The 14,778-nt window shown below is 34.7% G+C and overlaps 1 protein-coding gene across 2 annotated transcripts in view; it reads right to left on the bottom strand.

The window, feature by feature from the left end:
- Nucleotides 1-14,778, bottom strand: part of LOC120885699 (ankyrin repeat domain-containing protein 26) — a 33,845-nt gene that overhangs the window by 14,909 nt on the left and 4,158 nt on the right. Inside the window, exons 5-12 of one of the 2 annotated variants that reach the window (XM_078014790.1) lie at nucleotides 13,369-13,442; nucleotides 11,852-11,945; nucleotides 8,755-8,783; nucleotides 8,591-8,669; nucleotides 6,743-6,813; nucleotides 5,083-5,176; nucleotides 4,274-4,475; nucleotides 2,194-2,377 (exon numbers count right to left, since the gene is read on the bottom strand). In XM_078014790.1, the coding sequence (XP_077870916.1) occupies nucleotides 2,194-2,377; nucleotides 4,274-4,475; nucleotides 5,083-5,176; nucleotides 6,743-6,813; nucleotides 8,591-8,669; nucleotides 8,755-8,783; nucleotides 11,852-11,945; nucleotides 13,369-13,442 (827 nt within the window). Of the gene's footprint in view, nucleotides 1-2,193; nucleotides 2,378-4,273; nucleotides 4,476-5,082; nucleotides 5,177-6,742; nucleotides 6,817-8,590; nucleotides 8,670-8,754; nucleotides 8,784-11,851; nucleotides 11,946-13,368; nucleotides 13,443-14,778 lie in introns of both variants that reach the window. The other variant, XM_078014782.1, reaches the window with a different exon arrangement.

Genomic DNA, 14,778 nt, shown 5'->3' on the forward strand with positions numbered 1-14,778 from the left:
AAAAGGACACTTAACTTTAAGAAGAATAAGTTTGCAATCTGACACCTCATGTATTCAACCAATCCATAGTAAGAGCCTTAGCTCTACATCTACTGAGACATAACAAAAGTTCTCCAAGGTCTTTTCCTAAAAATATTCCTAGCATATTCTGTTTTCTAACATTTTGTAGCTGTGAATGAGAATTGCATCTATTGATAAATTATAAATGTCGGAACAGCATTAAACACATGATCTATATCAATGAACAATGTATCACAATTCTGAAAAGGAGCACAAGGCTAAAAACATAGGCAAATTGCATGATTTTTCTCCAAGTCTTTTGTCTCTGCTTCTAGTGCTCATCCACAAAGCCAGTTACTTCTGTCCTATGAATGGATAAACACCAAAGAAGGCCTGTGTTTCAAAATACAAATGACAAATAAGGCAAAATGTGTAAGGCTCTACTCAGAAAATCCTGAGATTTATACTCAGTAGCATTTGTTTCATCTCAGTGAACATTGAAACATGAGTCAATATAAAATAAAGGAAATAAATAGATCTTATGTATTAGGAACAAATACTTACCAGTAATTTATTTCTAAGAACATATTATGGTATGCCATTTTTTCCAAAGGTGTTTTGTACTGAAGTAGGAGATTACTTGAAGCAAAGTGTTTGTTTCTCTTCTTAAAAGTGAGAAAATGATTTACAAAACCAGAGTATTTGCTGGCCCCACTTTTCCTCCTTACTTAACAGTGGAAGTAGTAATGCACATTAATACAACAAGAGAGCAAAGTCACTTCCCCAAACTAGAAGATCTACTATTAGAAGCAAGGGTTTTGAGATCATAGAAAAATCAACTATTCCTCTGGAAAATATTAAAAGTCTTTTCTCTTTATAAGGCTACTCTGAAAGTCATCATGGAACTGCTGCGGAGAAATACAGTTGAATTAAGAACATTACTTAATTCAATGGGACAAAAATTGCATCCCTCACCTCCAAAATATGTACATTATGGTTATAAATATATGGATTTAAAACCCTCTATACTTTCCCATAATTAATAGATTTACTGTTTAACTATATTACACACACACTCTCTCTCTCTCTCTCAATCATTTGAAAACAGAAGAAAATAATTCAGGAAACATTTCCTTTTTGTTTGCAAAAAAATGTGTTACTGAAATTTCATATTGTAAATTCTGGCATTATGGTCTCATGGAAATTGTAGGTTTCATTTTGTTCTGCTAAAATCTACAAATTTATTTCAGCAAGGTTTTGGCTGTATATCAGCAGGTGACAGAAGTCTAAAAGATTAATTTAAGAGTGGGACCTTCAAGATTAAAAAATAATTCCAAAAGATAGATTTATTCTTTATGAGTAAATGTCTTACATTTCACTTGCACAAATGACAGATAAATTTGGGTGAGTGAAAACATTTCTTGGGGTGGGGATGTGGCTCAAGTGGTAGCGTGCTCGCCTGGCATGCGTGCAGCCCAGGTTCAATCCTCAGCACCACATACAAACAAAGATGTTGCATCCGCCGAAAACTAAAAAATAAATATTAAAATTCTCTCTATCTATCTTTAAAAAATTTAAAAATTAAAAAAAAACCATTTCTTAAATGCAAACAGAAATGTAATTGTCAAACATTTTTTTAAAAAATGATTTAAATAGGTACATAGATATTTAGTTTGTATTTTAACATAAAACACCTAAATTTATATTTATGTCAGTGATTAAACTAAACTTCTTCATTCAGAAAACAAATGCTGAACAACTACCAGATGCAAAGTTTTGCTGTAACTAGTTTTGTCATAAATATCATCATTTAAGAGTCAGATAACATTGTGGTATTTTTTTCTGGTTTGTTAGATCTTTTTTTAATTTTTTTATTGCCAAATAATGAACATTGTGTTTTAAATCAAAATAGTAGTTCACACCCCACATACCCATGCTTTGGGAAACAGCAGACTGCATATAAATGGAGGTCCTATAAGTCTGTGTTTCCTGACATTGTGGGAGATGTCTGAAGTGTGCAGAAGTACACACACATGATGACTGCATGTTGGTGAAATTGCCAAACAGCACATTCCTCAGACCACATTGCCATCATTAAGTGAAACATGGCCACATAAATAAGTTAAAGGGATTTTATAAATAATTCAAATGAAATACAGTAAAAATTTGAAACTTTACTGAACGTTCATTTACCTGATTAAAATGATTTCTTGCAGTCTCCAATTCTGTATCTATTGTACAAACAGAGATTTCAGCTTGCTTTCTCACTTGATCCTCTTTGTTAAATTCTGTTTCTTTTTCTTTTAGTGGGTTCTTATTTTTTTCATGTAACATATCATCATTTTTTCTCTTCACCTCATCTTCTTTTAAGGTATATCTGAAGGTAATATGGATGCCTTTTAATTGATTTTTGCCAAAAACCAAAAATGTCTTTTTATGTTCTGGCTCTTTGTATGCTGATTTAGTATCTTAATAAAAATTTTATGTTCTCTGAAGCTTTTCTAGTTTAACATTTTAAATTTCTCTTTTAATATTGTGTAAAACATACATAATTGAAAGTCAATAATAAAAGATTGTTTTGTTATTTGATAAGTTTCTGTTACTAGCAAATCTTTTAGATACCACGGAAAAGTAAATTAGAAATGATTTGGTAAATTGACAAGTTTAAGGTAATTTTTTTTGCACAATCATAGGTCCTCCCCAGTTAAAAAGATAATTTCATGTCAAATAAGCTTTAAAGTCATGTTTATATACAAACTTATGAATTCAGTAGTAATATCATTTATCTTCATAAAATATGTCAGACATACCTATAATTGGCTTACAATGTAACAGCATATTCAGACATTCTTTTTTCAATATGTGTCTTTTGGGGCTGGGGCTATAGCACAGTGGTAGAGTGTTTGCCTAGCATGAGTAAGGTGCTGGGTTTGATCCTTAGCACCATGTATAAATAAAATAAAGATATAAAAAATATGTATCTTTTGTATTACTATAACTCCGAACTGGGATAAATAATCTAATACCTGTTATTATGCTTTTTATGTTTCTTTTATGGTAACACTCTCAACTTACCTTTTTGATCATTATGTATTTTACAAAAAACTCAAAATCCATTTTTGAACAAGATGGGACCTAATATTTAAGACAATAATGAAGAGTAATGTTCTTCAACAGATGAAGGGATAAAAAAAATATGTGTGTGTGCACACACACAATGGAATATAAGACATAACAAAAATAAATTTATGTCAACATATAGTCTACTGTCATGTATACCTAAAAAACATAAAAAGTATATGTCCTTTCAATACAGAAATATGAACAAATTTATGAATGAGAATGAATTTGAATAAAAAAATAATCTGTTTTCATTTCATTTTTTAATGAATGTTAATGTTAGAAGTGTAGCCTAGTATCTAGCTCAGCACTAGCACATCACACTAGTAACACAAAACCCTGAGTTTGATCCCCAAAATCAACCTAAAAACTTTAAATGTATAACATGTTTCAGGGCAGTGAAAAATGCCTCGCTGGTGGAATACAAACTTTCTTGAGAGAAATTTAAAAATCCTGTCATCTTTTTAAAGTTTCCCAACTTTAACCAAATAACTCCATATTGAAATTTTTTTCAAAAGTAAACAGAAATATAGAAAGTTATTTTTTTTCTTTTCTTCTCATCCCCAAATTTGGTACCAGAGATTGAACCTCCAGAAGCTAAATCCCTTAGTTACATCCCAAGGTCTTTTTCATTACTTTCTTTTGTTGTTGTTGTTGTTGTTGTTGTTGGAGACAGGGTCTCATTAATTTGCTTAGGACATTGCTGCCCATGTTAATGAGAAATACTTCGAACTTTTGATCCTCCTATCTTTGTCTCCCAAGCTGCTGGAATTATAGGCACATGCTATGGTATCTGAGTAGGAAATGATTTTTTTATAAATGATATTTCTTGAAATATTAATTGTAATAAAAAGTTAAAAATATAAACAAATAACAATCCCAAATTATGCTTGTTAAATAAATAGATTACTAGCAGATGGGGTTCCATAGAGACATTAAAATTGTGATGGGGAAAAATATGAACTTAGTTTTTAGAAGTAATCATATTTAATAATATGCTATCATATTTGTAATTATTTTATAATTTATTCACGTTTTCTCCTTTGCAAAGTGCTAACAGATGAGGCAGTAGTTAAAAAAATTTTTGTCCTTTCTTATTTTACTGGATTAAGGGAAAAGACTCCACTCCTTCTTTCAACCTAGGAAATAATACCTCAAATTGTGGAGTTGTTGTTTCAATTCTATATTTTCTTGCTTAAACTCTGATACACTCTTTTTTAGCTCATGAATCTCATTTTCCAGTTGTGCATTTTTTTCAAAATGTAGTGAACACTGTGTGCAGTGACTTTTTTTGCTTTTTATTATTCTTTGAAGTGATAGAACTGCTTTCTGGATTTTCGAAAGGCTAACAGAATCTGTTAGAAAAAAGAAGATAGAAATAAAATATGTGACTAATTTAAATATATGAATGCTGTATATTTCACATGCATTATTTATATACTAAAACAATGAGTGCATAAAACACATGACACAATATGCTGAACTCTGAAGATTATAGCAGATGAGATTAGACCCCTATTGTTCTTTAGCTTAAAATCTAATGGAGAAGACAGACACAAAAAAGATCATTATAATTTTAGACAGATGATATTAGAAAGAAGGTTTGTGATCTAATACATAGATCTGATCTTTAGAAAAGATTCCCTAAGGAAAATAAAAATACACTGAGAAATGAACAGAAATCAGGTAGAATGTGAAGAACATTATTCTTTCCAACATAAAAATTCAAGTTTTCCAACTCCCCTGTGGTCTATACTTGTCTTGAACAGAAACTAAGAGGGACACTCCCACTATAACCTGCTGCTGGACTTTGGTCTTGAGAGAGACAACTCTTTATCTTTCTTGCTTTTTCTTTATTCCCTGTTTACTAGGTTCATTTCTCCAACTATTAGAATATATCAGCACTCATGTTATAAATAAATATTCTATCCAAAAGAACTGTGTAGAATATGTTGTTCTTACCATGGACATGTCCATCGTCTTTCTCTTTTGCTTTATGATGTTTCTCTCCAGATGAGTGAGAAACACACATCTGTGGAGAATCCTCAGAAAATACCTGCAAAATAAAGGACCCCAATGAGCTGCATGAAGACTTCACCATCACTCTTTTAGACATCACCCAAATTTTGGTCTTGAAAGCAGCTAACTAACATGTAGATAACTGCAGACTGAGCAGTCATACTTTCCATAGCGTGTCTTAGCATTGTGCTCCAGATGAAGCTGAACACTTATCTTCCAATGGCTCCTGATTTGGTAAAAGCAGGGTGGATGTCATAGAAAAGGCATTCCTTGACAACATGCTAACAAAGGTGTATACACCCCAAAGGACGGGAGGAATGATATTCATTGTAACTCATCCGACTTTGCATTCACCATCAAATGTGAGAAGGCTTTCAAGTCTTATTTTAAAGAATTTTGAGGAGTATGTTTCATATTAAATAGGATTACACTTTTTAAACAATGAACTAACAAAGTTTTTGTTTGAAAATATGAGACTTAGGTGTTCAGTTGGGGATTTGACACTGAGATATGGCTCCTGCCCAGGATACACCCCAAAGGGAAAGCTGTAAACCCAAGGACCTACATATGCCAGCCAAATAAAATAAATCTAGATGTGTGCTAAATCTCACACCAGGAATGTTGGCAATGTGAGAAAAAAGATGAGATAGCATCTCTAAATTCCATCATTCCCCCATTAATGCACACAAATACATTTCTTTAATATACTAAGACATTTTGATAAAATTATTCAACATATTGACTGAATTTTCTGCAAGGATGAGAAACAAAATGAAAAGGTCACCACAGAAAAATTGTTTAATACATGTAAGAAGACAGAAATTGCGTCAACATACTTTATACACAAACAGAGATATAAAAAATGTGCTATATATGTGTAATAAGAATTATAATGCAGGGCTGGGGATGTGGCTCAAGCGGTAGTGTGCTCGCCTGGCATGCGTGCGGCCCGGGTTCGATCCTCAGCACCACATACCAACAAAGATGTGGTGTCCGCTGAGAACTAAAAAATAAATATTAAAAATTCTCTCTCTCTCTCTCTCTCTCTCACTCTCTTTTTTTTTTTTAAAAAAAAAGAATTATAATGCATTCTGCTGTCATTTATTTTTTAAAAAATCAATAAAAAATAAACAAAAAATAACAAATAAACATTAACCAGGATTTAAAGTTTATAAATATATATATTTCAACTTGTAGCAAATAACTACTGATTTTCACTAGAATTTTGAGCCTTTGACAACATCACCCTTTCACATGAATGCAGTCAGTGACCATTACCATTCATAACCCAGGTGGTTATTCGTCAGTCTCAAATTTAATCTCAACTTTTTATTTTTCAAAATGTTTATGCAAGTGGAAGCACAAGCAACATTTAGAATTTTTTTGCCTCCATTACATAGTAAATTTAGCTATAAGTTGACAGGACTACTAATGCTATTTTCAGATTCTAACCAGTTCAGAGTGGTTTTAGATGTAATTAGTAATATATAATGCCTGGATTCCAAAAGACTATTTAAAAGGTATTTTCATTTGGCCTCCTTTACTTTCCTCAAGAAAGAAAAACAAGAAGGAACAGGAAGAAATGCTTTATATGTTGACAAACCTGAGACTGGGTGCATTGAGCGTCATCAGAACTTTTGTGCTCTTCTTCTGAAGTCATGTCAAAATGGGTCTCTGCTGATAAATGAATACATTTACTCACATTCCTTAGAACTTCATTAGAAAGCGTGAACATCAATCCAAATAGAAAAGGATGATTTAACACCAAAACAACTTAATATTCCCAAATGTGATTTCCAATTAAGTTTAATGTTTGGTAAATAATTACTGGTTTCAACTTTCCACAGTTTTTCTTTTTTCTTTTTCTTTCTTTGTGTATACACCTTGGGAGTGGACCCACAAACTTATGCATTCTTGTCAAATACTCTAACATTTAGTTCTATCCCATGGACACTTTAATTGGCAACTGGAGTCCTCTGAGTGGACTGAATACAGCCATCCTTCAAGGCTTCGACTTCCAAGTAGTTGTGAATAAAGATGTACCCATTTGCACCCAACAAACATTGAGTTCTCAGGGAGTATTTTTTCTTGATCCAAATCCTCAACACACATCTTATAGAGACATACAGGATACAAGGTTCAGTGCAAACCATGTTGCCAAGATTTGTCTACTCAAGATCAATGAAATTTGCTCAGAAACAAGCTTGAAAATACACATGGAAAGAAGGGCTGATTCTGGGAAAATGTTAGTATAGAGTAAGTTGCACTATTGCATGGAGACCAAAGAGTTGGTGAAGAGCTTCTCAGCAAAGTGAGTGAAAGAGGGATTTTATTCAAATCCCTAAAATTTCTGAACACTGAAAAAGTCCTGAGATTCAGTAAAATGTGTACCATAAACAAAAAAAGCCTACAACCTGCATGCAGATCTGCCTCAGACAAAGGGGGAGAGAGAAGAGGAAGTTGCATTCTAAGTTGTGCCATGATGTGCCCTGCTAAGGAGAAACCTGAGATCAAAAATATTGCCTTAACTGATCTGACCAAAAGGTGCACTATGCACTGGTGCTTAAAAAGCATGCTCTTCTCTCAATGAGTGATGGGAGTGCTGAAGCCATAGCCATCCTCGGAAAGAGTGCAACAGTAATTTCTTTGATTCAGTTCCTCTAAACAACACACACACACACACACACACACACACACACACACACACACATGAGGATCCTGGAAGTGCCTATCAAGGGACCTAGGTTGTGCCTCATGGAAGGTAGAAAAAACTGGTGCAGGCTAGACTATATCCATGTGACTCCAGTGAGAAGGGCAAAGGGGAACCTATGTGTCTGGAAGCTAATGTGACCAGCTGAAGTGTCAGAGAAAATGACCTAAGAAGGAAGAGAAAATGTGCCCCCAGGGATGGTGTTTATTCTGGCTACTCACCCCTCAAAAAGACAGGTGAGAGGTGAGTAGCCAGAGAGCGGGAGATGGCGAGAGCATGAAATTCTGTAGGCCCACACAGAGAAAAGTATGAAATAGGTCAGGATTTGTCTCAGAATAAAGGGATAGGTGAGGCCTAATGCCAGAGGACAGTTGAGGCAGAAGAAAGGTATAAAGATACAGAATGAGGCTTGGCTTATGTCAGGAAATATTTCTAAGAAATTTCAGAAGGTTGACCTTTCACATTCTAAAGAGATGCTTATGGTGACATTTGCATGGTAGCTAGTTCACTCCAAAGGCTGGAAATAGGGAGAATGTAATAGTATGATATGTAGGGGAAACAACTCAGAATTGAGGGGATATTCCCAGAAACAGAGGAGAGATCATTTTCTATGACTACTGATGACATTGTGAGGAAAATCCTCCCACCTCTTTGGGAAAACCACCTTACATGTGAGAACACTGGTAGCATTTCAAGTGTTTTAACATTGTGTTCCCTGGAGTGTTGTAATGTAAAACTTACCCAATTCGACTGTCTTTTCTTTCACCTTGCCTAATCCTTTCCGTGGAAGCGCCTTTTTTATTGTGATGGGATCGGTACGCTTAGAAAGAAGATAGTACATAAAGAGTGTATTTTTCATTGACTACAAAGTTAATAATTTAGAATAAATATAGAAATTTCATTACCTTTCTGAAATAAGATGAATCCCTAGAGGCTGAAAAACAAAAGGGGTATATAATCAAGCAAAGTTGAAGAGGACAAAACAACTCATACATTACAGATGCCTCCACATACATCTGAGGTCCATGGTTCAGCTGTGCTAAAAATTATGCTATCTCCTGGGTTTCTGTGCTGGCTGGTTTGGCTGACAACAATCATGTGACTAAAGGAATTTTGTGAATAAGTTTTGTGAAACATGCTGTTCATTTCACAAACCTGAGATTATTTGTCCAAGGACCATAAATAAAACAGACAAGGAAACATATACCAATGCAGAGATACAGATTGATGGAGAATCCAACAATCCTCTAGTGGAGAAGCAAAGAAGGTCCCTAAGAGCATCAATGGCAAAGGTGAAGTCAAAACAAAAACAAGCCATAGAACCTATCTTACTGAAATACTATTGAAAAGATTTAATCTTTATAATTTTAAGTATGTATATTTTTACTGCCTTTGTCCTTTCATTTTTGCTTAGTAAGGCCAAAGTTGTGTTCAGATCCCAGGGAAATGTTAGGTTCATTTCTCAACAAAGATATCTGAAGGAGTCAGTTGATATACATATTTTGACACTGAAAGCTATGACATCTATTATTTGTTTCTTATATTCAGGTGGGATGCTGGTTCCTCTTGTGCATCCTCTATTCCTGTATTCTCTGGTTTAAACAGATTAGATTTTCATGATCCCCTTGTGTGAGAACAGATAGTTTCTACATCTAAGAAATAAGGGTTAATTGGTTTAAACTTTTGAGACATAAAAATTTAAAGGGAAAGTTGAAATGGAAGAGCACAGCTTTATCTGATAACAATAATATATTATTACACACACAAACACACTCATATATGACAAAGATTTTGGGTATTCAAAGAGTAAACTGTATAAAGAGTTCTGTTTGCAAATGAATTTGGTTTGGTGTGACTTGCCAGTGTTTTAAGTGTATTCACAAAAGGCCAGGCCTATATAATATATAATTATAATTAGCTTTTGAAGGATGAGGATGTACCTCAGTAATGAAGTGAATTTCTAGAATTCCCATGATCAAAATTTTATTTTCAGGCAAATAGGAAAGAAATACAGAAAGTAATTATGTAAGGAAAAAAGAGAGGGAGGTAAGGGAGAAGGAAGGAAGGAAGGAAGGAAGGAAGGAAGGAAGGAAGGAAGGAAGGAAGGAAGGAAGGAAGGAGAGAGGGAGGGAGGGAAGGAAGGAAAGAAGGAAGGAAGGAAAAAAGGAAGGAAGGAAGGAAGAGAGAAAAGAAGAGAAAGAGTAGAGCTGTCATTAAAAATCACTAATGATTCTGAAATGTAATTTTGCTCCTCAGAATGACTCAATTTAAACCACAGCAAGCAGTATGTCTGAGAAGTATGGAGAAAAGATGGTCATGGCTGGAATCTTTCCCCAACTTACAAGCCCCTCATGATTCAAATGATGGACAAGTTACAGTCTCTCACATATTGTGTAAGATAGATATACTGATAGCCCCTGAATTGCAAGCTCTCAGTTTCCCCTTCATTCCCTCCAAGATTACCCAGCTAACTTATTTTGTTTCTTCCACATTTCTCCTTCCCAGGCACTTTTCAAATGCAACATCTTGATCTCTGGTCTTGATTCTTTATATTTTCCATTTTGTCAATGAATTATCCCCACTCTTTCTTTTTCTTTACTTTTTTTTTTTAGTTGAGGATGGACACAATGTCTTTATTTTATTTATCTATCTATCTATCTATCTATTTATTTATTTATTTATATGTGTTGCTGAGGATAAACCCAGTGCCTCAGGCATGCATGGCAAGCACTCTACCACTGAGCTACAACCCAAGTCCACCACTCTTTCTTAATTCCCAATTTAAAGATTAGACCTAAGAAATATAAATTCTATACTTTGAGTTCTTATCACTTGCCAAGAGACAAGATCAGAATAAAAACTAGATGTATGTAATAACTTTATTATATTTGATGTTCCAGTGGCTCTGCATTTAGTTTTGCTAAAAGGAAATCCTCTCCTGGCCTCTTTACATGGTGGCCGGCAGATAGTGATCATTGGAGTCACTTTACATGAAAGAAAACATAGATGTGCAGGCCAGGTAAGTCAGAGTATACATTTTGAATAGGGATCGCCACAGATGATCTATTAGAGTCTGAGAGTCTGGGTCTGCACTTAGTCTGCTTCTCATTTCCCTGCCTTCAAATGCCTTACAGTAATACAGCCAGTTTTCCACCCAATGATGTTCCCAAACCTGAACGATGAGAAGAAGTCCTTTCTCCTTCATTTACTCACTGTATTCTCTCTGCTTTTCTCAGTGTCTATTCTCCCTTCTCCTTTCCAAATTGTCCAAAGAATATTTTAAAAACCTATGAATGTAGGTGTCAGTCCATAACAATTTGCACATTTTTCCACTTCCCATACTTCTGTGTCTGCCATCTGTGCTTCATCCCAGGTAGTGGCAAGAATGTCTATGATATAGGTATTTTTATTTTTTATTTGTTTTAATTACAATATTGTTTTACATAAATTTATGACCAGACACATGGATTTATGAACATTTCACTTAAACAGAAAAAAACCTTCCTTTCTTCATGATCAGTTCTTCGCATGTCAATTGCTTTCTAATGACAACTCAGAAATGAGTGGTGAGAAAAAATATTCTCACCTTGAGTCATTTGCACAACTGGAAACTCTCACTTTCCTTCCACATTTTGAACAGGTGGTCTTTTTATTCTGGTACATGACTGAAATTTAGCAGCCTTCATGGCTTCTTTTTCCTTCATTTACTCGCTGCACTCACTCTCTCTGCCTTTCTCAATGTGTATTCACCCTTATCCTCTCTACTTCACAATTTCCAACTCCCCTATGATCTATGCCTGTCTTGTATAGAAACTAAGAGGGACACTCCCACTATAACCTGATGCTGGACTTTGGTCTTAAGAGAGACAACTCATTATCTTTCTTACTTTTTCATTATTACCTGTTTACTAGGTTCATTTTTCCAAGTATTAGAATAAATTAGCACTCATGTTAGAAATCAATATTCTGTCCAAAGAACTGTGTAGAGTATGTAGTTCTTACCATGGACATGTCCATCTGCTTTCTCTATTGGTATATAATGTTTCTCTCCAGATGAGTGAGAAATGCACATGTGTGGACCACCCTCAGAAAATACCTGCAAAATAAAGGACCCCAATGAGCTGCATGAAAACTTCACTATCACTCTTTTAGACATCAACCCAAATTTTGGTCTTGAAAGCAGCTAACTAAAATGTAGATAAGTACAGTCATATTTTCCACAGGGAAACCTAGAATTTGTACTTCAGATGAAGCTGAACTCTTGTCTTCCAATGGCTCCTGATTTGGTAAAGCAGGATGGATATCATAGAAAAGGTATTCCCTGAAAATTTAATAACATAAATGCATGTATTCTAAGAGTTTAAACAACCATGTATCACAACCCCACAAGATGAGAATGCATTAAATACTTAATTAAACATTTTTGAGAAATATAATTAATATTATGTTGCATTACATGTTTTAAATAACAGACTTACGAGACTCAGTGTGATAAAGAGATTTGGAATTATGTGATGTTGAGCAGGAATAAGACTTTATTGGACTTGCCTCATTTTGGTCATCAGAGTCTCACAGGATCTAAAGAGCTTATAGTAAGTGTTTCACAGAGAGAAAATTCAGTTTAATAAAATGACAAAGTAGGGTGAAGAAATGTTTCTATGGTACTGTTAGAAAGCAACACACAGGATCTGGGTAGAGTAAACAACATGTTCCTCTGAGAGAGAACTAAAAAGTACACCAATGAAGAAAAATGGCAGCACAAAAATGTACAGCACTTCCTGACTATTTTTCAGAGCTTGAGTCATATTGGCTCCTGTATGCATTCTGGATAAAAAAAGAGCAGCTATGGAAAAAAGAAAACCTGGAGAGGCACCGTAGAGAGCCTCAGACCAAATGAAACCCAGAATTTTGGCTTTTAGAATAGTAAATGAATTCAAGGATTTCACCAGGCATCCATGGGCTGGGTGTGTGAGCTATGCACATTTGAGTGTATGAGAAAAACTGGTCTGAAATTACTGTTTGATTAGGATCTGCATGTATGTGTGTCTTTTCACTCACTCTGCCTGTGATACCCACAGAGCACCTGAGATGGGTGTGATTTTCCATGTTTATAATGTAACAAACTGAGCCACTGGGAAGGACCATCTTTTACCATAAATGTACTCAATGACCATCACCACTATATATGTTCATCAATTAAAATGGTTATTAGCAAAACCACTAATTTTAACCTCTTCATCATTTTCAGGGGTTAAAAAAACAGAAACCCAAATAATATTCAGAAAAAAAATCTGCCTGAATCACAAGGATAATATTTATCTATATGTTATCCTGAATTTTAATGCTATTTTCAGATTCATAACCAGTTAAATTCTATTAGGTTTCAATATTAAATTATCATCTTTAGATTTCAAACCACTGTTATGAAAGATAATCAAATTTGTCCATATTGACTTTCTTAAAACAAGGAATACAGTAAGAAATCAGAAGTTTTAAAAAATATATCTGAGTGAACACACCTGTGGCTGCTTATTTTTGGTGTCATCAAGACCTTCCTCCTCTTCTTCAGATGATGAGAACCAAAGTGGTTCAGCTGAAAAATGTATGTAGATTTACGTAAACAACTTAGAACATTTAGAGAGAATGATAGTCTGCCAAAAATAAAAAGTAATAATAAGCTTGAATTTTAGGTGCTATTACCTCTTTAACTGTTTATTGGTGGGGTATACTTGTGTGTACTCAGTGATTTAAACCTAGAACATTGCAACATTGGCAAGAGCTCTGCCAGAGTTGTATATTTGTTTATTTTTGGAAACTGGGTCTCTCTAAAGTGTTTGTTTTGGCCTGAGACTGCCATTCTCTTGTCTCAGTCTCCCAAGAGCTGTGTTTAGAGGTGATCCACTGTACCCAGCAGAGAATTTTTTTTCAGGGAATGTTTTTAGTGGTATAAAACTTCAATAGTCTACCTGAGGAGACACTATGTATCACCAGGTTTAAGAAAACTGAATATCTCAAAGGTATATCCACTCAAGATGAATGAAAATTTGCCAGAATTAAATTTTAAGAACACTAAAGAAATGTGGGGATACACACAATTTGGTATTCTCTTCCCCATAACAGTAACTTTTAAAAACAACTATTCATCAATAGTCATTTCCACAGTGACTTAGACTCTACTGTTATCAATGAACATCTTGCATATGCAATATTTTTCTACATTACTCTAAACAAATGTGTTCTTCTGTAAGACTTAGTCTGTTCAGTCCTGCATGATTATCAATCTCCTTGTCATAAACTGCTTTTTACCCCCTTGAGGTGTCTCAGCATTTCAGCCACTGTTCAACTGGATAGCTACCAGTTGACTTGTAAATTACTCCTTCCCCTGTCTAGCCCTTTGGCTCCTGAACTTGAGAAGACCTCTTTTATATCACCTTAGCATCAACAGTTTATTTGAACCGAGAATTATTATGTTCCCTATGAGAATAGAGTAAAAAGGTGCCAGGAATAATGGCTTTCCTAGAGCTAGGATTCAGCAGAGACTAAAGGAATGAGGTTACCAGTAAGAGGCAGAAAATGGGGAAAGCTTAAAAGGCTGCAGCTAGATACAGAGTGAAGCATTAAATGGGTCAGTATTTGTCTGAAAATATAGGGATTGGTGAGGAGCCATCAAGATGACTGTAAAATTAAGGGAAAGGATAAAGTGTTAGGCTGAACGCATGAAAGATTTCTGGGTAATTTTAAAAGCTGGCCTTTTATCTTCTAGAGAGGTTCATAGTCACATTTGCGTTGTAGCTAGATGGCTCCAAATGCTGACAATAGGATGAGTGTGGAGAGCATATGCATGAGCAGAAATGAATAAGAAGGTGGCAGGAATGCCAAATAGAGGGAAGTAGGCCAGAATGGAAAAAATGTTCCATGAAAAATAGAGG

This window comes from Ictidomys tridecemlineatus, chromosome 1 (genome assembly GCF_052094955.1).
Source record: "Ictidomys tridecemlineatus isolate mIctTri1 chromosome 1, mIctTri1.hap1, whole genome shotgun sequence".
NCBI classification, from domain to species: Eukaryota; Metazoa; Chordata; class Mammalia; order Rodentia; family Sciuridae; genus Ictidomys; species Ictidomys tridecemlineatus.